Source organism: Zootoca vivipara, chromosome 8, assembly GCF_963506605.1.
Source record: "Zootoca vivipara chromosome 8, rZooViv1.1, whole genome shotgun sequence".
Taxonomy (NCBI): domain Eukaryota; kingdom Metazoa; phylum Chordata; class Lepidosauria; order Squamata; family Lacertidae; genus Zootoca; species Zootoca vivipara.
In genome coordinates, this window is record NC_083283.1 from 77,706,376 (window position 1) to 77,729,206 (window position 22,831).

General features: G+C 42.0%; 2 protein-coding genes and 1 long non-coding RNA gene across 3 annotated transcripts; 2 read left to right on the top strand and 1 right to left on the bottom strand.

Moving 5' to 3' along the window:
- The first annotated feature begins 320 nt into the window (after positions 1-320).
- Positions 321-9,400, top strand: LOC118089818 (carboxymethylenebutenolidase homolog). The gene is made up of 5 exons (XM_035124777.2): positions 321-537; positions 2,756-2,863; positions 5,439-5,581; positions 6,851-6,942; positions 9,089-9,400. Exons 1-5 carry the CDS (start codon positions 323-325, stop codon positions 9,272-9,274), a joined length of 744 nt encoding a protein of 247 aa, XP_034980668.1. The 5' UTR covers positions 321-322; the 3' UTR covers positions 9,275-9,400.
- On the bottom strand, positions 4,877-12,174 carry LOC132592563 (uncharacterized). Its single transcript, XR_009558069.1, has 3 exons — positions 12,153-12,174; positions 9,792-9,839; positions 4,877-4,975 (listed from the first exon to the last, which is right to left on the bottom strand). It is a non-coding gene; the product is annotated as an uncharacterized LOC132592563 (long non-coding RNA).
- A 139-nt stretch (positions 12,175-12,313) lies between these two features.
- Positions 12,314-20,153, top strand: LOC118089886 (carboxymethylenebutenolidase homolog). Its single transcript, XM_035124989.2, has 6 exons — positions 12,314-12,496; positions 13,731-13,945; positions 15,750-15,857; positions 17,230-17,372; positions 19,133-19,224; positions 19,522-20,153. The coding sequence occupies exons 2-6, from the start codon at positions 13,731-13,733 to the stop codon at positions 19,699-19,701; spliced, it is 738 nt and encodes a 245-aa protein (XP_034980880.1). The 5' UTR covers positions 12,314-12,496; the 3' UTR covers positions 19,702-20,153.
- The last annotated feature ends 2,678 nt before the right edge of the window (positions 20,154-22,831 follow it).

Below are 22,831 nucleotides of genomic sequence, written 5' to 3' on the forward strand. Positions count from 1 at the left end.
GCCCTTGGCACTTTGGTCTGAACTTATTTCTGTTTCCCATACTGTGATTTCTTCTGTTCCCCAATCTAATGAAGCCCTTGATTAGTTGCATCAGACACCCAGTGCTTTTAGGGGGTACTCAAGGGAATTCAGTACCAGCAACTCTTTTGTTGTTGTTAAAAAGTGTGGCACTTGCTGCCGAATGTAAATGTGTCATCAAATCTAATGCACACCCTAATTTTATGAAGTAATTTGTCCAAAAAAGGTATGCGTGTTTTTAACAATAGCTTCTTTTTGCTTATATTTGACTAATTACATTTTGTTTACATTCCAGGTTTTTGGAATGACTAGTCAAGATTTACCTTTCCAATATGATGTTGGAAGAAGAAGCACTTACACAGAGCGTGGCCAAGAAGTGGAAGTTGATAACATCAAAGTATATGTTTGCCAACCTCCTTCCAACACAGACAAAGCTGTGATTGTGATTCACGACATATATGGATGGCAATTCCCAGATACCAGATACGTTGCTGATATGGTCGCAGCTAAAGGATACATGTGAGCAATTGGTTCTTTTTAACCTTCTTCAGCGGGACGTGGGTGGCGCTGTGGTCTAAACCACAGAGCCTAGGGCTTGCCGATCGGAAGGTCGGCGGTTCGAATCCCCGCAACGGGGTGAGCTCCCATTGCTCGGTCCCTGCTCCTGCCAACCTAGCAGTTCGAAAGCATGTCAAAGTACAAGTAGATAAATAGGTACTGCTCCAGCAGGAAGGTAAATGGCGTTTCCATGCGCTCCTCTGGTTCGCCAGAAGTGGCTTAGTCATGCTGGCTACATGACCTGGAAGCTGTACGCCGGCTCCCTCAGCCAATAAAGCGAGATGAGCGCGCCGCAACCCCAGAGTCATCCGCGACTGGACCTAACGGTCAGGGTCCCTTTACCTTTACCCTTCCTCAATCTATACGTTATGGTTGCAAGGCCTGAAATTTGACCTGACTTGTGATTTTCATACAGAAAAGTTAACTGTCACTTCTTGTGTGAATGTCTTCCTGAAAGGCATTAGTCTCATTAAAAAAAACTACATTAAGAAATATTACCTGAAATGCGGGCACTTAATGCATTGTTTTCTCTTAAGTTCACAGTGGATCTGGAAATAAAATGGCTTACAAATAAAGAATAAAGAATTCATAGCAGTGCTGCATAATCCTGTCCCTTCCTCAGAGAAAGTGAGTTTCAGTCGGTGGTGAAGCTGGGCGTTTGCTGGGGGCCTTGACTAGCAAAGGTCTACTTCAAACAGCACCACAACACTGTTTTCACCTAGCACCAGGGCCAGCTCTAGGTATAGTCCCGGTGCTACGTGCTGCGAGGGCGGGGGCGCCGGAGCGATCTCCGTGCCTCAGCGCCAGGGCGCCCAACCTGCTCAAGACTGCCCTGCCTAGCACAGGGTATGCAAAAAGTTCAAAGATACAGTACTGTGAGGGAGCTCTCTGTTTATATGCCCTTCTGGGTGAAGGGGTCCCCGCTGAGGATGTTTCCCCCAATAACTACTAGACTACTAATATCCATGCTAAACATGTAACAAAGCACTGAGTTAGGTGCAGAGTCTAGATATAAAGGGTTTAGCAACAGACTGGGCCAATCAGAGGGTGACCCAGGAGGGCCATATCAACAGGGCCCTCATTTTTTTTGGTATTTGGCAAGTTTCACAACTTGTTTTTATGTGCAATGGAGCAACACGTGACACACCTTCTCAGCTTAGAAGTGCAAATTTGTGAATTGATACAGATGGTGTGGTGTCATATTAAAGAATATAAAATGTTCATTCATACAGTGGAACCTCGGTTGTCACACGCTTAGGAAGCTGAACAATTCGGAACCCAAACACCGACAACCCAGAAGTGAATGCTTTCCTTTTTTGAAAGTGCCTCGGTAGTTGAAAGGCTTCCGAGGCGCGTTTCTCCATTTTTAAAAAGGAGTTTGCCAACCGGCAATTGCACCTCAGCTGTTGAACGTTTCAGAAGTTGAACAGTGCTCCAGAACGGATTACGTTCGACAACCGAGGTTCCACTGTATTAATAAAAATGTATCTGCTCTTATGCCACAAATCAGCTGATAATATATATGAACCACTCCTTTTTCAGTGCCTTATTTTGTTTTTGTGTTGTTATTTTTTGAATTATTATTTTGACTACGGGCCTCAAAAGGTAGAAGTGGCCCAGGCCTCTCGGGGCCTCAGAGTGGACCTGCCTACAGACAATGCAGGCAGGATCGGGGGATTATTATTATTTTGCCCGTCCCTTGGTACACTCCCTAGACCAGACACAAAAACTCACATGCCCTGCCCTTTCATTGAGTCCTTTCGTCTTGCTGAAATGTGTCATTGAACTGTGACAGTGCCTCTTCCTTTCCTGGATATGGAACTGCTGCAAGTGCATGTCACACACCAATTGTGTAATGAGAATAAGAATTTGAAGCATAAACACTCTAGGTTTAAACAACTTCACGAAAATATGTGAATTCTTAACTGCTATACATTGGATGAATGTTGGCTGGATGCCACAATGATCTGAGGTGGTGTCAATGAGAATTATTTCATTATCGCTAATCACAGCTCACAGGGAGGCAGTTTTTGCAAAGATTGTCGCTGGGGAGATAAGGGTAAAACTTTCCTGCATGCTGCAATCTCTATGCACACACTTAAAATGACATATTTTTTAAAGGGGAACTGAACAGGTCATAGGTACTTTATGAGTAACATCTGCCTGCTATTCCAAACAGAACCATATGCCCAGATTTCTTCCTGGGAAAAGAACCATGGAAAACTACTGATCGTTGGCAGAATTTTGCGGACTGGTTAAAGCACCGAGATCCCACGAAGGTGGACAAGTAAGACTAACATTTATTCCAAAGCTATAACTAACAGATGTAGCTAAGGGGACAACATAAGGTTAATTCAGCATTGATAGGAGAATAGAATTTTGGGAGGGGCATTGGCATACCCTCCAACATTTATTCGATGAAAATAGGGACGTTCCATTCCATAATGATAATTTAACTATTAATACCCCACACATCTTACTGGGTTGCCCCAGCCACTCTGGGCAGCTTCTAGCAAATATAAAAGCACAATAAAACATTATTATTATTATTATTATTATTATTATTATTATTATTATTATTTTAAAAAACCTTCCCTGTACAGGATTGTCTTCAGACAACTCAGGAGTCGGATTACACCATACCCTCTAATATTTCTCCAATGAAAATAGGGACATTCCAGGATCAAATCAGAAACTTGGGAGGCCTTCTCTAAACCAGGGACATCCCTTGGAGGGTCTGTATTGAATGACATATGCAGTATGGTCCTAAGCATACTATGGTAATTCAGAAGTCAGTCCTGTTGAGATCAATGGAACTTCAATCCAAGAAAGTGTGCATAGGATTTTAGGCCAAACAGTGGCAGACTTTGGGCTCTCAAATTTCAGCAGCACCCTGAGTGTTGCTATAATTTGACACGCCCAACCTCTGTTATTCCTTAACAAACTTATTAACTCCCCTTCATAATAAAAATAATAACAATTTATTATTTATACCCCGCCCATCTGGCCAGGTCTCCCCCGCCACTCTGGGCGGCTTCCAACGCACATCAACATACATTAAAATATCACAGACTAAAAATTTCCCTAAACAGGGCTGCCTTTAGGTATTTTCTAAATGTCAGGTAGTTGTTTATCTCTCTGACCTCTGATGGGAGGGCGTTCCACAGGGCAGGTGCCACTACCGAGAAGGCCCTCTGCCAGGTTCCCTGTAGCTTTGCTTCTCACAGTGAGGGAACCGCCAGAAGGCTCTCGGCACTGTGTGGGAATAATGCAGCCACATCCCAAAGGCATCAAGTGGTGCTTCCGCGCTCCTCTCTCAAGTGGTATGCGGGCACCATGGCAACATCGGCTAGGTGTAATGAGCCAGGGATGCAGAGTCTGCACTTCTCCACATACCACACAAGATAGATGATCCCCAGAGGCCAAGCCAGCCACAAGGAACATCTCCACATCCATCATTAGTTATTCATTCCTCAGGGGCACAAGTTACCCATGAGGGACAAGCATGCTATGGAGAACAATAGGTCTGAGCATAAATGGGCATAAGTGTGTTCTGCTGATATTATTGGATAATGCTAGATAGGTGTGCTATAATGATTGGTTTATGGCTTGTGAATATGCATTTTCTATACCTAATAAATATGTGGTCACGAGAGAGCTCGGGGCTCTCGTCCCACAACTGGTTGATTCTATCAGTTGTCTGTCTTGTCTTCATGAGAGCCCACCGCTTGTAACAAGCCTTTCTGCTACATCCTTCGCTGCTACTTCTGGCTGTTACAGCGCTGGACCTCAGTGTCCGGGCTGAACGATGGGGGTGGAGACGCTCCTTCAGGTATACAGGACCGAGGCCGTTTAGGGCTTTAAAGGTCAGCACCAACACTTTGAATTGTGCTCGGAAACGTACTGGGAGCCAATGTAGATCTCTCAGGACCAGTGTTATGTGGTCCCAGTGGCCGCTCCCAGTCACCAGTCTGGCTGCCGCATTCTGGATTAATTGCAGTTTCCGGGTCACCTTCAAAGGTAGCCCCACATAGAGCACATTGCAGTAGTCCAAGCATGAGATAACCAGAGCGTGCACTACTCTGTTGAGACAGTCTGCAGGCAGGTAGGGTCTCAGCCTGCGTACCAGATGGAGCTGGTAGACAGCCGCCCTAGACACAGAATTAACCTGCGCCTTCATGGACAGCTGTGAGTCCAAAATGACTCCCAGGCTGCGCACGTGGTCCTTCAGGGGCACAGTTACCCCATTCACGACCAGGGAGTCCCCCACACCCACCCACCCCGTCCCCCCAAAACAGTACCTCAATCTTGTCAGGATTCAACCTCAATCTGTTAACCACCATCCATCCTCCAACCGCCTCCAGGCACTCACACAGGACATTCACCGCCCTCACTGGTTCTGATTTAAAAGAGAGGTAGAGCTGGGTGTCACCCGCATACTGATGATTTACACATTCTTTTGACATTCATTTTAGTATTATCAATTCTTGTCACTCTTCCATGTTCAGTTGTTCTTCTTACAAGTGTGTAAAAATGAGGAATAGCACCAGATATCCATTTTCATAGAGAAATTAAGCGTTCTTTCCTGTGTTTGTAATTCTATAAAATTCAAAATGGTGCCTCTCTTGGTTGCCAGTTGTGGGCAAGCCCACACATTTAAAAGGGCATGTGCCATTCAAAGCAAATGATTTCATTTAAAATCAGTTCCCATAATTTAGTGGTCCTCTGATAACCTGGCATCTTCCTGAGTGGGTCAATGCTTTTTTAACAGCAGGAGAAGGTGGGGAAGCAAGTATTGATAATATTGCATTTTTTTAATGTTTATGTAGACGTCTTAGTTCCCTTTTGTTCATATGTTGCAGGACAGCTGCTATTTTCATGAAGTATCTTAAGGAGCACTACAATGCAATGAAAATCGGTGTAATTGGATTTTCTTGGGGTGGAATGGCTGTACATCACTTGATGTTGACAAATCCTGATTTTCAAGCTGGGGTATCCCTCTATGGTAATGACAAATGTTTGTAAACTTGAGCAGGCTCATGTGTATTTGTGCATTTAAAGGTTTATCATCTTAAGTTTGTGTAAGGATGAGCTGCAGCATTCATTATGGCTATTTATTTCAGCAACATATGCTTCGTTCTCTCACTGTTCAAACAAGGGGAATAAGAATGCAATTCTATGTGCCTGCCTAAGTTCCTGTGGGAGGGAGTTCCATAGGGTTTGGCCCATAACACCTCTTCTCTTTTTCTTCCACATGTCTGGAGGGAAGTTCTGTTGAGTTGAGTTTCACTTTCACAGAAGTTCAGCTTAGCATCACATACAGGTGAAACTTGGAAAATTAGAATATCGTCAAAAAGTGCATTTATTTCAGTAATGCAACTTTTTATTTTTATTTTAACAAATGCTTTCTTTTGGAAATTCCACATTAATAAAACAAATAGTTACAATAATACAAAAATAAACATTGCTATTACATTTCATTAATTACATTCCATTTATAATTGACCCGCCTAATGACAAATAATTACAATTACAACAAATAAAGCCTTGACATATCTTGCTTTGCATGTCATGCAATGGATTCAAACTACAAGAAAGAAGATTCCACCTAAGCATTAGGAAGAACTTCTTGAAAATAAGAGCTGTTCGGCAGTGGAATTTGCTACCAAGGAGTGTGGTGGAGTCTCCTTCTTTGGAGGTCTTTAAGCAGAGGCCTGACAGGCATATGTCAAGAATGCTTTGATGGTGTTTCCTCCTTGGCAGGGGGTTGGACTGGATGGCTCTTGTGGTCTCTTCCAACTCTATGATTCTATGATTCTATCTCATATATTGGTTTCACCTTTTAAGTTGCGTTACTAAAATAAATGCACTTTTCGACGATATTCTAATTTTCCGAGTTTCACCTGTATGAGCCAGGGTTGCCGATTTGCAACGAACAGTGATTAGTTGTTAAACACACTAACTCAACAAACTTTATATTTCAAGTGTGCCTCTTATCTGGGACCTCAGCCATCAAACAGTAAAAATTATCCTACAAGGAAAATATAGGATTTTCCTGGCATTTGATTGCTATAATGGCACAAATCATTACTTATAACACTGCAAATTAAGCTGATGGGGCATTATTGTTTTAAAACTACTGCCCTTGAGAACATGAGAAAGAATGGATGAGAGATAGCATACAGGTGAAGTAAATAGAAGCCTTTGCTCTCTATTGACCTTGAAGAACATACTACTGTACTTGATTTTACCTCTTTCTTTAAAAATGTTTTAGGAATCATCAGAGACTCTGAAAGTAGGTATAATTTGCTGAACCCTACCTTTTTCATGTTTGGTGGAAAAGACCACACCATTTCTTCTGATCAGGTAATATAATAATTTATAATAATTTATTATTTATACCCCGCCCATCTGGCCGGGTTCCCCCAGCCACTCTGGGCGGCTTCCAACAAAATATTAAAATACAGGTAAGCTGTTGCACAGTGTTAAGTCTCCAGCAGAGGGGCCAAGGCATGCTGACATTACAATATACACAAAACAATCGCTTAGGATTTAAACAGGCTACGGCTTTACAGTATTAATCACAGGTGTCAGCAGGTTTTGGCGCAGACATCAGGTGCATATCCTGAATCAACCAACCCTTTTTTACTGGTAGATTTGGCAAGGTTAAGGACCATACATCAAATTGGAGTGGCCCCTCCAAAATCACCATTTTGGGAGTGCTATGGCCTGTAAGCCCCTGTCTGGGCACCTGCACAAAAGCACCTCCCCCCCAGATTCCTTTAATGGGATACCCTGATTCCTTGGAGTGGTGGGGTGACTCTGGATACCCTCGTCCACCTAGACTAAGGATTCAACCCAGTGCCTTATCCACCATCAAGATGCGGCAATTGCTAGGAGGTAGGCAAAAACAACAACAACCCATACAGATCCTGAAGGCTGACAGTTCAGCATGCCTCCGTGGAGGAGGAAAGGAGTCAAACAACACCAGGTGTTTCAGAGAAAAGAGGTGTTTATTTTTGCAAAGCAAGCAGAGCAAAAAGGTGGTGCGTGATCATTCACAGCAGCACACTGTGCAGAGTGTGTAGCTACATTATATACCCTTGCTCCTACGGGGTGGGGCAGCCCGACTCCTCCGTTTTGGACTGTCATGTTGAAACATTCCAGCCTCGGCTGCGTTGGGCAAGCAAGGCCCCTCCTCGCCCCACAGCAGGGGTCTTGCAAGTTCCCATTAAGCAAGATGATGGAGCAAAGTATTTTCCTTCTTATCTTACTTTACAAGCTCATATATTGTTCATGTGAGAGACGTGGCCTGCAAGCCCCCAGAAATGTAGCCTGACAGGCATTCCTCTCCTATTTTACTACAGGCTCGTAAACTATAAGGAATGCCTTATGAGGAACGGCTTAGGGGGCTGGGTATGTTTAGAAGAGAAGAGAAGGTTGAGGGGTGATATGATGAAAGGACGCCATTATAGAGGAGGGTGAAGGATTGCTTTCTGCTACTCCATAGAGCAATGGATTCAAACTACAAGAAAGAAGATTCCACCTAAGCATTAGGAAGAACTTCCTGACAGTGAGAGCTGCTTGGCAGTGGAATTTGCCAGCAAGTAATGTGGTGGAGTCTCCTTCCTTGAAGGTCTCTAAGCAGAGGCTTGATAGCCACATGTCAAGAAGTGTAGTGTATCAGCATCAGCTGAGACCTAGGCCTGGGTACAGCTGGCATTTACAGCTCTCCTGCAGTTGGTTGCAACCACCCAGCAGCAAGCGCAGCCAGTAGAGGAGGAAGTGGCTGTGCCGAAGCTGGAAGACCGCCCAATACCACCACAGCCATGCTGGACCACAGCCACTGCTCCTTTCCAGCTGGCGGTTTAGCATCCATTGCCCTCTGATTCAAACTTCCTTGATGCTTGCCATGGCCTCTTGAGTACAAGCTGCAATTCCTCTGTAATGAGGGACAGGCAACCTGCATGTGCTTAGTACTACTTACTTTTCTGATTTAATATTATTTTGCATCTGTTTCTGTCAAGAAGAGGCATTGCCACAAATGGAAAAGGAACCATACTGGTGTATTAAAGGAGCAGGGCAGAGAATGAAAGACTAACCATACTTGATACAGGTGGAAAAGAATAAGAGAGAGAGGGAGGGAGGGAGGCTGGCAGGAAGGCAGGCAAAGACAACATTAGGTCTGCTTCAGTGAGACTGTCTCCATCTTCCACCCCTTCCACCCTGCCCCTAGGCAAATTTCACATTTTATATTGTTTATTTCTTTTATTATATTAAAGTTGTAAACTGCCTTGGGTGCCATGGCATAAAAATGGTAGTTTTTTTAAAATAATATTAATAATAATAATTGCACTCTGGCATGGTATAATTTATTATTGCTTAATTGTAGTTATGGCAACACTAGATTTAAAGAAAAATCTTGAAGGAATTCAGATTAAAAAGGGGCAAATTTGGAAGTTTTGATTTTTAACTTTTGTAGATATCTAATGAAATTGATTGTATGTTACAGGTCACTTTGTTGGAGGAAAAACTGGCAGAATACTGTAGAGTGCCCTTTAAAGTCAAAGTCTATCCCGGACAAGAACATGGCTTTGCTCAGTTAAAGCCTGAGGACATGAAGCCTGAAGATCAGCCTTACATAGAGGAGGCGAAAATGGATATGATTGACTGGCTGAACAGATACATTATGTTTTGAAACTTGAATAAATATATGTCGTTTTATTTCCTCCCACCACCACACAAAAAAATGCAATTTATTCCCCCCCCCTTAAAATATTTATAGATTGTGGTGATATCTATCGGAGAAAAGAGAAGATATACTTTAGAGAACTTTCAATAATAAATTATGAAATATTTATAATAGAGGTCCTTAAAATCATTGTCCGACACACAAAGATACGAGCATTCGGTATTGGAAAATGTGCATGCCTTATAACGAACTTTATATTCTAAGGCCACATTAAAACTTATTATTCTTTTTCCCCATTTTATGTGTCCCATTTCCTTCCCACCCCCAGAAAACAAAAATGATCAGGCTCTGAAAATGTATTATATACTAGCCATATTTTGGGCCTTAGGGCTATGTACACACTAGCAGCTTAAAATGGAATAAGGTTGTTTCCCATACACTCACACCAAGTTTCAAATCACATTTCTATATTGCTGTACACACCAGGGAGGGCGTGGAGATGTCTTCACCTGATTCACCTTACCTGAATCTTCCAATGTTTAGTTTTGTTGGTTGTCCACAAGTTCCAATGCTATGAGAGAAGGGGAAAAAATTTTATCTATCCACTTTCTCTGTGCCATGCATGATTTTATAAACATCTGTCGTGTAACCGCTCCCCTTTTCTCTAAACTAAAAAAATCCCCAACCCTGCAATGTTTCCTCTGCTACTCCATCCCCTTGATCATTCGGCTTGCTCTTTTCTGGACCTTTGCCAACCCCGAAATATCCTTCCCGATTTGAGGCAACCAGGACTGTGCATAGTATTCCAAATGCAAGTTTCACCACAGATTTGTAAAATGGCATTATGATACCGGCAGTTTTGTTTTCTGTTCCTTTCCTAACAACCCCTGGCATGGAACCTGCTTTTCCTCAGAGCTGCCACTGGGTTGACATCTTCTATCTATTTACAACCCCAAGGTCTCATTCCTGATCAGTCACTGCCAGTTCAGACCCGATAAGTATATATGTGAGGGTGGGGTGGGGGGGAAGAGGTCTGATATGCTGTTTCACATTCACACCTCATTCCCTTGCCGCCATTGCCAGTCATCCGACAGGTGGGCAGACTCAACTGCTTAACTGCTTCCTGCAGGGATTGGCTTGATTACCTCATGGGGCACCAGTAGATGTGGCTGATCCAGTGCTTAAGGGCTCTCCTGCCCAACAGCCAATGCCAGGGGAGGAAATCTGCTGCCTGCTTTCTGCAAGGATCCGCTTCTCACATCAGCACCGCTCACATGAGCATGCAGCCAATCCAGAGGGCAAACCCTCTCCCACCCAATAGCAGATATAAGAGAGGAGGGTCCCAGTGGATCACAAAGGGTCCTCTCCCCACTCACACATGAATACCCCGTGAGGAGCAGCCCAACCAGCAGACAAAGCTTCACCCACCCAACAGCTGATAGGAGACTCACAGCAGATGAAGCATGCTTCTCCATTCTCTTATGAGCACCCTATGAACACCGTAATTGATTCCCGAACAGGATATTGAACAACAGAGCTACTAAGCGTCCATCCCTGGGATTGGAGTGATTTTTTTTAACTTTTCAGATTTTACCTGCACAATTATTTTGGAAAGTGAGTGTGTTAGCAGTGAAAGAGGGCAACATTGTATGGACATCGCTGATTAGATTGAGACAGAGGCAACTTCAGTTACACGTTGCACCTTGGCGTGGACAAGCCTAGACTTGGGTGGAAAGATTGCACAGAGCAACTCAGAAGCAGATCAGAATTATTATTTTAAAAAAAATTCAATATGAACCTTGAGACCTCTGCACACACCTAATAAATAGCATCTTTGCATTTCACAGAATTAAAATCCATACACTCCCTTCTCAGACGTATGGAATACTAAAATAAATACAATATATATCATATAACTTATGTACAACTCCCAAAATAACTGTAATTTTTTTTTCAATGTATGAACCACCAAACCTGAAAACGCCTGCTCTATCTGCAACAAATCTGCACCAGCCAGGGTACCGCCAGGTGTAGTATGTATTACTATTAAAGGTCTGCAGTGGTTGTCTTTGTGTTTCCAAGCTAAATTCAAGTGCTTACATGGACATATAAAGCCCCAAACAACTTAGACAACAAATATCTCAAAGAATGCTTCCTCCTACATTGCAACATGGTGATTCTACCATCTTGTGTAAGGCAGGACCTTCTTTGTGGTGGCCCTCAATGTTGTAGAATGCGCTCTCTAAGGTGTGTCTCATCCTGTCATTAAATATGTTTTGTTGGCAGACCAAGATGCAGCACCTTTTTGCACGAACTTTGGGTGGTGGAGAATGAGTTGAGAGCATCACTCCCTCTGAAATATGGCTGCTTCTTTGGTTTGTTGCATGATATGATGTAACCAGGGCTTATTTTCATCCGGAACTCGCCAGAACTCAGTTCTGGCACCTCTCAGGTGGGCACCATTTCCATTCTAAGAGAACGAGGGAGGTGTTCTTGCACCTCTTTTTCTATAATAATAGTACTGGGTGTAACTGATCATTTAGAATTGTTGTCACTAAAGAACATCACAAATATAGCATAAATCATATAAAGTAATTAACAACTCATCAATAAAACAATTACAATTTACCCTATTAACAAAACGGCAAATTTAAAAATAAGCTATACATCACAATTGCAGCAAAATGTATACGGTTAACAAATCAATGTGGCATTTATAATCTATAAAACAATATTAACATGAGCAGAATAGCAACTAAAAAAATAAGCTAAGCATTGTTAAGTTCATACACATGTTCACAACTACAGTAATGTGAGACAGAATAAAGCAGGATTTTTTTAAATAGCAAAAACATCAGAGCAGGGACAAGATGTCGTTTCTTACGTTTCGTGTGCACAGTTGAATGGGTTAGGAATAAATAAGGAAACAGAGAAGACTACTGTACAGTATGCTAAAGAAGCACTATTGGAAGAGCAGAGAAGGAGGAGTTCAAGCCTCCTCCCACTTCCTAGCTGGGTTATTCTGAGTCACCTCTGGTGCTGTTTTGTAATAAGGGAATTCTTTTATCTTTTTCATGAAGGCTGCAGGGAAGCTGTGTGGGGGAAGCTGCAGCACCTTTTAGCAGACAAGCAGATTTCTTTTCCCCTTTAAATATCTTTCACAGCTTTGGGAAATAACCCTTTCTAACCTCCCAGAAGAAAAGAAAACGAAGAACTTTGGAATTCCAGGTACGTAAGAGTCCCAGCGTGATATGCCAAAGTGTTTTCTGCAGGAAGTTGAGTGGGAGGGAGGCAGAGATGCCTTAGGAGTGTATGGTGCCTTGATAAAAATAACTGCAGTAACAGCAACAGCTTGCTCATCGGTTCTCCTGCACTTTTAGTAAGGTTCGATTTACCCACATCTATTTCAAAATGTATTGGCAGAGAGAAGCAGCGCCAGCTCCAGGATTTTGGCAGCCCACGGACTTGGAATTTTCAATGAGCTTCCTTAACTGTAAAAAAGGCAAACACGGAGGCCATGCATTATCTCACATAGATCCTAACATTTTTGGGAACTCTTCTGCAAAGCGAAAATGATATCACTGTTGAGTAAATGCCCAGTCTTGCCACCCTCTGGAGCTAGATGTGGCTGTACCCCCTGCCCTGGCCCCAGACTTAACTTGTGGCCACACGTTGTAATAATAAGAGTAGCTGAGGGCTGACACACCATCTTTGCCAACTAGGGGTCCCATTTTCCTCATTGTATGTAGGCACTACGCATTTTAAGGTTGGTGGGCTCTAGTATGCTTCCCAAAATCAATGTGCAAACACATGGGTAGGCAAACTAAGGCCCGGGGGCCGGATCTGGCCCAATCGCCTTCTAAATCCAGCCCGCAGACGGTCCAGGAATCAGCATGTTTTTACATGAGTAGAATGTGCCCTTTTATTAAAAATGCATCCCTGGGTTATTTGTGGGGCCTGCCTGGTGTTTTTACATGAGTGGAATGTGTGCTTTTATTTAAAATGCATCTCTGGGTTATTTGTGGGGCATAGGAATTCGTTCATTTATTTTTTCCAAAATATAGTCTGCCCCCCCCCCCAAGGTCTGAGGGACAGTGGACCGGCTGCTGAAAAAGTTTGCTGACCCCTGTGCAAAGACATAAAGAATTCTGAACACTATGGAGAAACCCCAAGAAATGTTGTTTGGTGACTGCTAACTGTGTGAGAAAATACCATGTCTGCGAAGAGATTAAAAATATCACAAGGACATCATGGGACAAGCACCAGCAAGATAATTGAGTTATTCATTAACTACTGTTCCATTGTTGCGTGCACAAACTGCAAAGATAAATAATCTGATTCTGCACTTTAGCCTCTCTGACTTTTTTTTTTAAAAAGCAACTGCAGTGAATGTAAAGTATGCAGACTTATTTCTATTAAACTTTAGTTACATTAACCTTTATGCATCTTTAAAACTTTACAGATGGCTAATGAAGAAAAACCATGCCCATGTGACATTGGAGACAAATTTGAATATGAAGGTCACGGGCAAGAAATTTCTGTTGGGCACATCAAGGCCTACATCAACAAGCCCTCTGACAGCACAGACAAAGCTGTGATTGTGATTCATGACGTATATGGATGGCAGCTACCAAACACCAGATACATAGTAGATATGCTCGCATCCCATGGATATACGTGAGAAATTGTCTCTATTTTTCATAGTCTTATCTCTTTCAGTTGACATATTTATGCATTATGAATTGTGAATGCAAGTTGATGTAGTTGTTCAAAAATACTTTGCTTGACTAAACTTTTTACCCATAGCTGAAGTAGTAAATGTGTATTATTTATACCCAAGCCACTCTGAGTGGCTTACATAATATATAAAAAACATAATAAAGCACCAAACATTAAAAACTTTCTGATACAGGGCTGCCTTCAGAGGTCTTCTAAAAGTTATGTACTGTAGTTCTTAATCTCCTTGACATCTGAAGGGAGGGCATTCCACAGGGTGGGCGCCACTACCGAGAAGGCCCTCTGCCTTCTGAGAAAGCTCTCTGTCCTATTCTGATTAATAGTATATGTTGGAGACCCACAAGAAATTGCTAGGGGAGCAAGTGGGAATATGCGTTGGGCCACCCTGATTTACACATCTAAACAACCTGAAGCCTATAATGGAAGAGTTCAGAGCAGCAGCAGCCCAAAAGGCACCAACTTCTCTTGCTCTGCAGGACACATTCCAGTTGCTCTCTGCTTTCTGGTTACATCACACTGTTTCTCTTAAACTCTAACCTCCAACATTAAAAACTTACCTATACAGGCCTGCTTTCAGATGCCTTCTAAAAATTCCTTGACATCGGATGGCATGGTATTCCAGAGGGCGGGTGCCACTACCAAGAAGGCCTTCTGCCTGACTCCCTGTAATTTCACTTCTCGCAATGAAGGAACAACCAAAAGGCCCTCAGAACTAGATCTCAGTGTCCAGACTGGACAATAGAGGGGGAGATGCTCCTTCAGGTATACAGGGCCGAGGCTGTTTAGGGTAGGGTTACTAGACTTCCCCGGTTCCCGGGGACAGTCCCTGGTTCCACCAATCTGTCCCCGGACAAAATCTGTCCCCAGAATGTCCCCGGATTTTAATTAATGTCCCTGGATTTATGCCTGGGGACTTCCGTCGAGGCAACATGGCGGGCGCCATGGCAGCGAGCAGCACCGGAGGTCCCGGCCACATCAAAGTTCCAGCCAGCCAATCCACTGGCTTGGGGGGCACTATTTAAACCAAGGCGCAAGCCAGAGAGCTTCTTTCTGTCTTGCTTCCTCGATCAACGCTCACCCCGAATTTGAGCAGAGCCACCCGCAGCAGATGAGCCCACAGTGAGCGCTCAAGTTGGGGGACAACGACGAGTGAGGCACTGAGGCAGTGAAGAAGAGGAAGAGAATCATAGAAAAGAGCTGTGCTGTGCTGAGTTGAGAGAGAGAGAGAGAGAGAGAGAGAGAGAGAGAGAGAGAGAGAGAGAGAGAGAGAGAGAGACCGAGCGTAGCAGCAGCCTCTCACATGAACAAAGAGGCGCAAAAGCGAAGGCTGAGGGGGAAACGGGGAGGGGGAGGAAGGCAGGAAGATGGGTGGGCTTCTTTACTTTCTCTCCCACCTCTCCCTCCAACAGCCACTGCGGAGATGGTGAGTTTAATGGGGGGGTGAGGAAGGTGCTGTGGCGCCCCTTGTCCCTGGTGGTGCCGCGCTGCCTTCCCTCCGGGAGTGGGGCACGGGGGTGGAGGTTGAAACGTCCTATGCTAACCATAGTTTAGGGCTTTAAAGATCTACTCACCAACACTTTGAATTCTGCTCAGAAACATGCTGGGAGCCAATGTTGGTCTTTCAGGACTGGTGTTATATGGGCCCAGTGGCTGTTCCCAGTCTAGCTGTCGTATTCTGGATTAGTTGTATTTATACCAGTGCTGTGATATTTGAAAAATGAACTTAAATTTATTTTCTATGCAGAGCAATTTGTCCAGACTTTTACAAGGGACAAGAACCTTGGAAGCCATCTAATGATTGGTCTGCATTTGATGACTGGAGAAAAACACGAGATTCCAAGAATATCAACAAGTAAGGGTTTAAGTTAATTTCTCTTTTCCTAAATAAATGTTTAGGGGTACTCTCATTTTCCAACTCATATTGAAATACTGCCCCTCAATGAGGCCAAACTTAGATTCACAAAATGTTTAGGGGTATGCTTACACCCTCGTACCCCCAGAAAAAAAACACTGCTTCCTGCTGTGGATTTTTGAGGCTGGTAATATGACTGTTCAGATTAAACTGTACACATGGAGAGAGGATTTGCAGATTTTGGCCTTGGTTTGAACATCTCTCTCTTATAAAACTGTTCAGCACCATTGGTTATATTATCATTAATGGTGAGAATGTAAATTGGGGCAAGATTTTTTGGATTTTAGTGCTAATATTTTTTACTTGGAGTTTGTTATTTTAACCCATATGCAACTGTACTCATTATTTTATTCTTTATCCACTTTTAATTCTCATCTGTTCTCATAACAGTTTTCTCTGTTTTATATACATTATAAAATGAAATTTAAAAATCTATACAAAAAACATTGGCCATGGAATTATCCTCAACCAACCTCTTGGGTTGAGAGTGTTTAAAGGGCACTAATCTGTGGTTGTTTTCCCATGTTCATTGGCCTGCAAAGGTGTCACAACATTGCACCATCTCCCATGCTCTTCTGTATTCACAAAACCACTGGGTGGGATCATCCGTAGATTTGGAATAAAAGTATAGCACCCAGCTTTGTCTTTCCTTTCCATCAAATCCTTGAATGACAGTTAGATCCTGAACTACACAGCTGGATTCTGAAATAATACTTTTTGAAGTGATCTTCAAAAGAACTTCTGGGGTACGGCGATTGCCGGAGTTTTGTTTCTTTTGGATGAAGAGAGAGCCTAAAGTTCTTAAGGAGCTTTGCAGTATCTTACTTCGATAAAAAAAATATACAAGTTGACTGTAGGTGGAGACCAAGAGTTTAAACATTACAAAAAGTTTAAACATTATAAAAAGCAAACCTCTGTCCCAAATCAGATGTCGAAAGAAGCACCCTCCACACACACACACAAATGAGCTTTCAACAGGGCAAAGCTTACCCTCTGCCACTTTCTCAGTTCCATTCTAAAAACTGCAGTTTTCCTCACAAAGAGGATAAGGAAGAAACAAATGCCTTTTGCCAATATTATTCTCACTTTCTAAATGTATCTCCTGGCTGTTTTTTTAAGCCCGTGGGCCAATTAACTATGATTTCCCTAACAAAAGACTTTACTGGCACTATTTACTAAGGAAGTTTGCAGCAGTCCTTTGGCCCCATTAAGCCTTTTTTTGTTTATACCCTTAAATTCTCAACATTGTGCAAATTTATGAGGGTGTCTTTTCAGTAGTGCTTTTTTGTTCCCTTATATTTCTCTGTTTTAGGGAAACGGATGTTGTCTTGCAGTTTCTGAAGGAACAATGTAATGCAAAGAAGATGGGTGTCATTGGATTTTGTTGGGGTGGAGCTGCAGTACATCATCTGATGTTGAAATATTCTATCTTTAAGGCGGGCGTATCCCTTTATGGTATGTGTAGCTACAATGAAGGCTAAGAATATTGATATCACTGTGTGTGTTGGAAATTATGGCTGGAATATGGTTTTCTTTGCAGCACGTTTTTGACACTTGCACCAGGTTTTAGAAAATATATCTGTTATACTTTGCACAGAAGCTGTTCACATGGAACACGTATCACCTAATCTGTACTTCCTCATCTGAAATAGTTATGCCTAGTTTTTCATCACCACTCTAAACTTATTCTAGGCTGGCTCAGTGATTACTTTTTTCCTTTCACTCCATCCTAAAGCAAAACTTTTTGAATGGAGGGCTTTTCGGATGAGAGACTGAAAGTCCATAAAGAAGAGAAAATGGGGGACTTTTCGGGTGAGAGGCTGAAAGAAGAAAAAGATCAAAGCCAACAAGAAGTATTGGAGAATTTCGTTTTCGTACAAAAGAGAGAGCAAGATCTATTTTTGCGACGGAGGTTAAAGAAAGAAATTGAAAAAGTCATGAAAAAGGATGCCAAATTGAAGGGTTGGTGGAGAAGTGGGGGGCAGCAGGGGGGGAAGTAAAGGTTTTGGGGTTTTAAGACATGCTAGGGAGGGAGTGGGGTGGGGATGGAATCTTGGTGTTAGAGGTATAGGCTAATCCAGACTGAAACTGGACTGACTTATGGAACTTGCCAAACGGAATGGGAGAATTAGTGACAAGAGGGAAGAGTTGGTGGGGAAAGATTGGAAATATGTTGTTGTGTATAATAATTATTTGAAGTGTTATATAAATATATATAAAAAATTGAGGGTTATTTTTAGAAGTGATATGAGGTGGTAGGGAATAAAATATAAGGGTAAATTTGCTAGAATTGAAATGGATGAAATGAGATTATTAAAGGATGTGAATGTATAATGATATTATTGTATAGAAAAGGACAAAAATAAGAGGTATGATTTATTTAATTAAGTTTAAAAGGGTCAAAGTTAGGATCATGGAAATTACTAAAGATGAAAATAGTTTAAAATATGAGGATTATAGGTTAAATATATGTTTAAATAATGGGTTATAGTTATGATGTATGAAAACTGCCAAAGATGAGTCTATATGAAAATCAGTTAGGGGGGGATTCGAAGAAGCCCATTTAATTATGTTTAGAAATTTAGTAGATGAAAGTTAGATTTTTGTGTATTTTGTTTGGGTCTTTCATGTGTTTTTTTCTTTTTCTTTTCTCCCCACCCCCTTTTTCTTCTTCTTCTTGTATTGTTGTTTTTGTTATATTGTTTTATGGTGATAAAATGAATAACATTTTTTTTGGGGGGGGCGGGGAAATGTTGAACCAGATAGGCTGTTGTTTGATTCAATAGGACTTTCCTTTAATGGAGACTCATCCATTAGAGCATGTGTCAATATTAGGAGCCTATCGTTTTGTACAGCTCACCACATGTAAACTGGTGAATGTCAGGCTTTGCATGAGCACCAGTATAAAAGGATGCATTTTACTAACTTAACCAGATCGAAATATTTCATGGGATGTTGACTTGGAATTTACCTGCAAGTCAAACTTGTCAACATCAATATGACTTTGACCAGTCCTTTTGCTCTTAAAAGTCCTTGTCTATATGGGATTCACTTTAAGGAGACAAATGTGCCATTGCTCATCCCTGATTTAGAACCTTTGGCAAGATAAAAATATATGAAAAGATTTGCATGCAAAATGTTAAATATTGTACTCTTACTGAAAGTGTTTGGTATGCTTCATTTTAATGTAACTTTTGTTGTTGAATGCATTCTAGGAGTGATCAGATTTACAGAGGATAACTGCAACCTGATGAACCCCACCTTTTTCATTTTTGCAGAGAAAGATGACGTAATTCCTCTTGACCAAGTAAGGCATTATTTCAAAAACTGAGTTCCTGAATCAAGAGCAGTTTTCCTGGTGTATAAATTTTGCTGAAGAAAATGCTTTTTTGGGGGTGGGGAATGGCTTACAATTATCCGAAATCCAGAGTATGTTGGCTATTCTGGCTGGATGAGTTGATATTTCTCTTGGATATCTGAAGGTCATACATTTATACCATTTCCGCCCCCTCTGTTCCAAGATGTGACAAGTGAACTCTGGCAATCTCATAAAGAAAGAAATTATTTCAGTACCAGTAATGTGAGGGTATTTTTGTTGTTGCAGGTCACTGTCCTTGAACAGAAGCTGAAACAGCAGTGCAAAGTTGAGCATGAAGTGAAAATATATCCTGGACAAACTCATGGTTTTGTACATCGTAAAAGGGAAGATATTAACCCTCAAGACAGACCTTACATTGAAGAAGCAAGGAAGGACATGCTGAATTGGCTGAGCAGATACATCTAACTATCTATTCATCCAAAAATGCATCAACTCTTAGCCAGCCAAATATGAACAACATTTTGTCTGTTGTTTTGCCTCTTCCTAGTCCTGAGTCACCATCACCACTGAACAAAGCCGTTGTAGATTTAGCTTGTTAGGGAGGTATCAGGAGCTGAGCTACTGCCACTGCTTACAAGTAGACCATGCCCAAGTGTGTGAGAGACATACAGTAGCTATTGCAAATGGCAGATCCTGGTCTTCCCCTACCGGAGGGCCTTCCCCTACCAGAGTACAGTGCATTAACCACAATCTACTCATGGGCAAAACCAATTGAATAGTGACCGAATAATTGGTTAGGAGCAGAAAAACTGTTTTCTTTTCCTTGGTAACATAGTCCTGAAACATAAAGTAATAATGTTTGGTATAAATTTTATATGCTGATTCATCTATTCAATAAACTTTTAAATTGAATTGCATCATATTTATATTCATTGGGTGCCTAAGGGAATATATCCATTAGCTGTGGTTAGCGATTGGGGAGAAACTCAGTTCGGTACATATTTTCCCTGAAAATTTACCAGTATCTGTACTTCCCAAAACAAGATGTGAACCAAATTGCAGCTACCCTTAGAAATTTGCTTCTCCAAATTTTTGCAGTGCACTTCTGAATGAAGAATTGGGTGGCCATCTGTCATTGATGCTTTAGATGAGATTCCTGCATTGCAGGGGGTTGGACCAGATGACCCTTGGGTCCCTTCCAACTCTGATTCTATGATTCTCCAGTCCTAAAAGGTGTATGTGATGCATACATTAGGGGGAAATGTATATAAAGTGTACAGGCTAAGACCAATTCACATGGGGGTTCCATTCTCAGACCCCACACGCAACAGTACAGCTTGCATAAGTGCACCCTGTTCCCTTCTGCCTCCATCCCACCCTATTCCAGGTGCAAAAAGACCAGCACGTCAGTGATCGTGCATTAATTGGATATGCCTAAAACGGTCGCCACCTGTATATAAAAATGAATGTAAGTGAAAAGGTGCATTATATTAGAGAAACTTGTTTGCATAAATATATCTTAGGCAAAATTGCATACAAAATATGTTTATTAGGATAAAAGATCAAATTCTGATGAGTTTTCATGAAAACTTTTTTTTAATAGAAGATATGCAATTTTCTTCTTCTTTTTATTCAGTACTGTTATGTTGCAGTCCACACACACACACATATATACCGTATGAATGATGCAGAAATGTGACAAACAGAATTTAAAGCTATAAAAATGAAAAACATAGATAGCTTTGCTCATCCTTAGCTGTGGTTAAGGAAGTTTGCAGAAAAACCTCAGCACTACAGATATTGTGAGGTGAGGCTGATGAATAAACTTCCCGAATTACACTTCTTTGGAACTTTTTGAAACCATAGTTGGAGCCTTTTGTATAACTAGGAAAGATGTATTCTGGAAACTTGGTAGAGTAAGAGATAGTCCCTTTCATGTTTTGATTTTTACAGGCCTCTGCCAGAACTCACTCATTATTTTGGAAAATCTGGCACTATTTCCCTTCGTCTTTCTAATCTGTAGCCAGCTCACTCTGCTAACTGCCACCTCACGGTACACCAATTAAATGAATGTATACAATTTATAACAGGCTATCTGGTGGGGGGGGGGGTGTTGTGTGAGGGAAACGGCGATTCAGGCAGGAGCTAATCCATCAAGGAAAGTTTTATTTACAAAAAAAAAGTTGGTGAAATAAAGTTGTGTCAGGAGACATGTTCTTTCAGGTAGAAGTTAACTAAATTACTTAAACTAAATATAAGGATGTCTCAGGCTTAAACACGGTAGTACAGGCACAGCTTCTCTTTTTAACTCCCTTTACTCAAAATTAGTTGTTACACTTCAGTTTCTGTTACTCCTTTATTAATTGGGTTTGAGAACAGAGGGGTTTCTAGAATAGGTGGTGAAATGCTTGCCTCAGTTTCTGCTGCTTCACCCTCATTCCTTTACTTCGTTATTACACTGGATTTATTTTTACACGGCACAGCTTCCTTCACAGCTTAATACCGTTCCCGAGTGAGGAGTACTTTTTGTCAAGTTACACACTCTCTTAGCAAACCCACCCCTGAGGTATTCTGATGAGTATAACAGACCCAGAGGATCGCCTCACCCCTTGTTACTGGCATGGGAGTCTCCTTTACCTAGAAGAACTCTCCCCTCCTGACAGGAATGAGACCCAGGTAGCCTGTATTCCCACAGGTTCTACCTCTCCTGACTCACTCAGCCCTCTGAGATGGCGCAACGGCACTTTCCCCCCTGGCACTGTTGGGCCTGCCCTCACTTATAGTGCACCCACCTCACAGAACACCAATTCCACGAATTCCCACAAAACTACCTCAGATTGTCTTGTGGGGGGACTTGTGTCAGGGAACACTTAATAAGTTGGAGTCCCAGGCAGGATTTGATCAAATAAACAATAAATATTTTATTTAACAGAAGAAGTTTATGACACAAGTGGGTAAAATATAGGATACTTAAGATTATGTTATTTCACTTCAGTGCTTTCTCAGTTGTTGCACAGCCGTTACTGCTTAATACTTTGGTTCTTAAACAAGGTGGTACTTGCTGTCCGTTAGACAACCCTACTCCTGAGGTACTCAAAATAACAGACCCAAGGGATCAATGGTTTGGGAGTCGTCTCTTTTTGTAGAAGAATCTCTCACCTTCTGACTGGAATGAGTCCTAAATAGACTGTATCCTCACAGCTTCTACTTCTCCTGGCTCAGCCTCAGCCTCCCAGTTAATTCCTGCCCTAATTACTCTTACAGGACACCGCACACTGTCCTTCACACTAAGCTCAGAGTCTCCTTTCTCTAGCTTTTGATATATTCCTCAGAGTAGATGTTTCTACCCAGAACCAACTCTCCTCTCATTTCCGATCTCCCTACCTGTCTCCCAATCTATTCTCCCAACCTCAATCCCAAAACTATAAACTCTCCAAATCCTCCTTTTCAACTACCCCTCCTGCTGGAACCCCAGCCTATTATAAGCTGCTGTCTGCTAACTATTTGATGGCAGGAAAAAAGAAAAAGGACACACTTGGCGAACCAACCTGCCCCGTAAAAACAAACTTTTCTGTCACACCATCCAATTAACTCC

Bases quoted from the DNA above. Each gene is read 5' to 3' on its own strand.
- LOC118089818 (XM_035124777.2), top strand. From the start codon at position 323: ATGACTAGTCAAGATTTACCTTTCCAATATGATGTTGGAAGAAGAAGC. The intron at 2,864-5,438 runs GTAAGACTAACA...CATATGTTGCAG, and splicing joins GATCCCACGAAGGTGGACAA to GACAGCTGCTATTTTCATGA. The intron at 6,943-9,088 runs GTAATATAATAA...TGTATGTTACAG, and splicing joins ACACCATTTCTTCTGATCAG to GTCACTTTGTTGGAGGAAAA.
- LOC118089886 (XM_035124989.2), top strand. From the start codon at position 13,731: ATGGCTAATGAAGAAAAACCATGCCCATGTGACATTGGAGACAAATTT. The intron at 13,946-15,749 runs GTGAGAAATTGT...TTTTCTATGCAG, and splicing joins CTCGCATCCCATGGATATAC to AGCAATTTGTCCAGACTTTT. The intron at 17,373-19,132 runs GTATGTGTAGCT...AATGCATTCTAG, and splicing joins GGCGGGCGTATCCCTTTATG to GAGTGATCAGATTTACAGAG.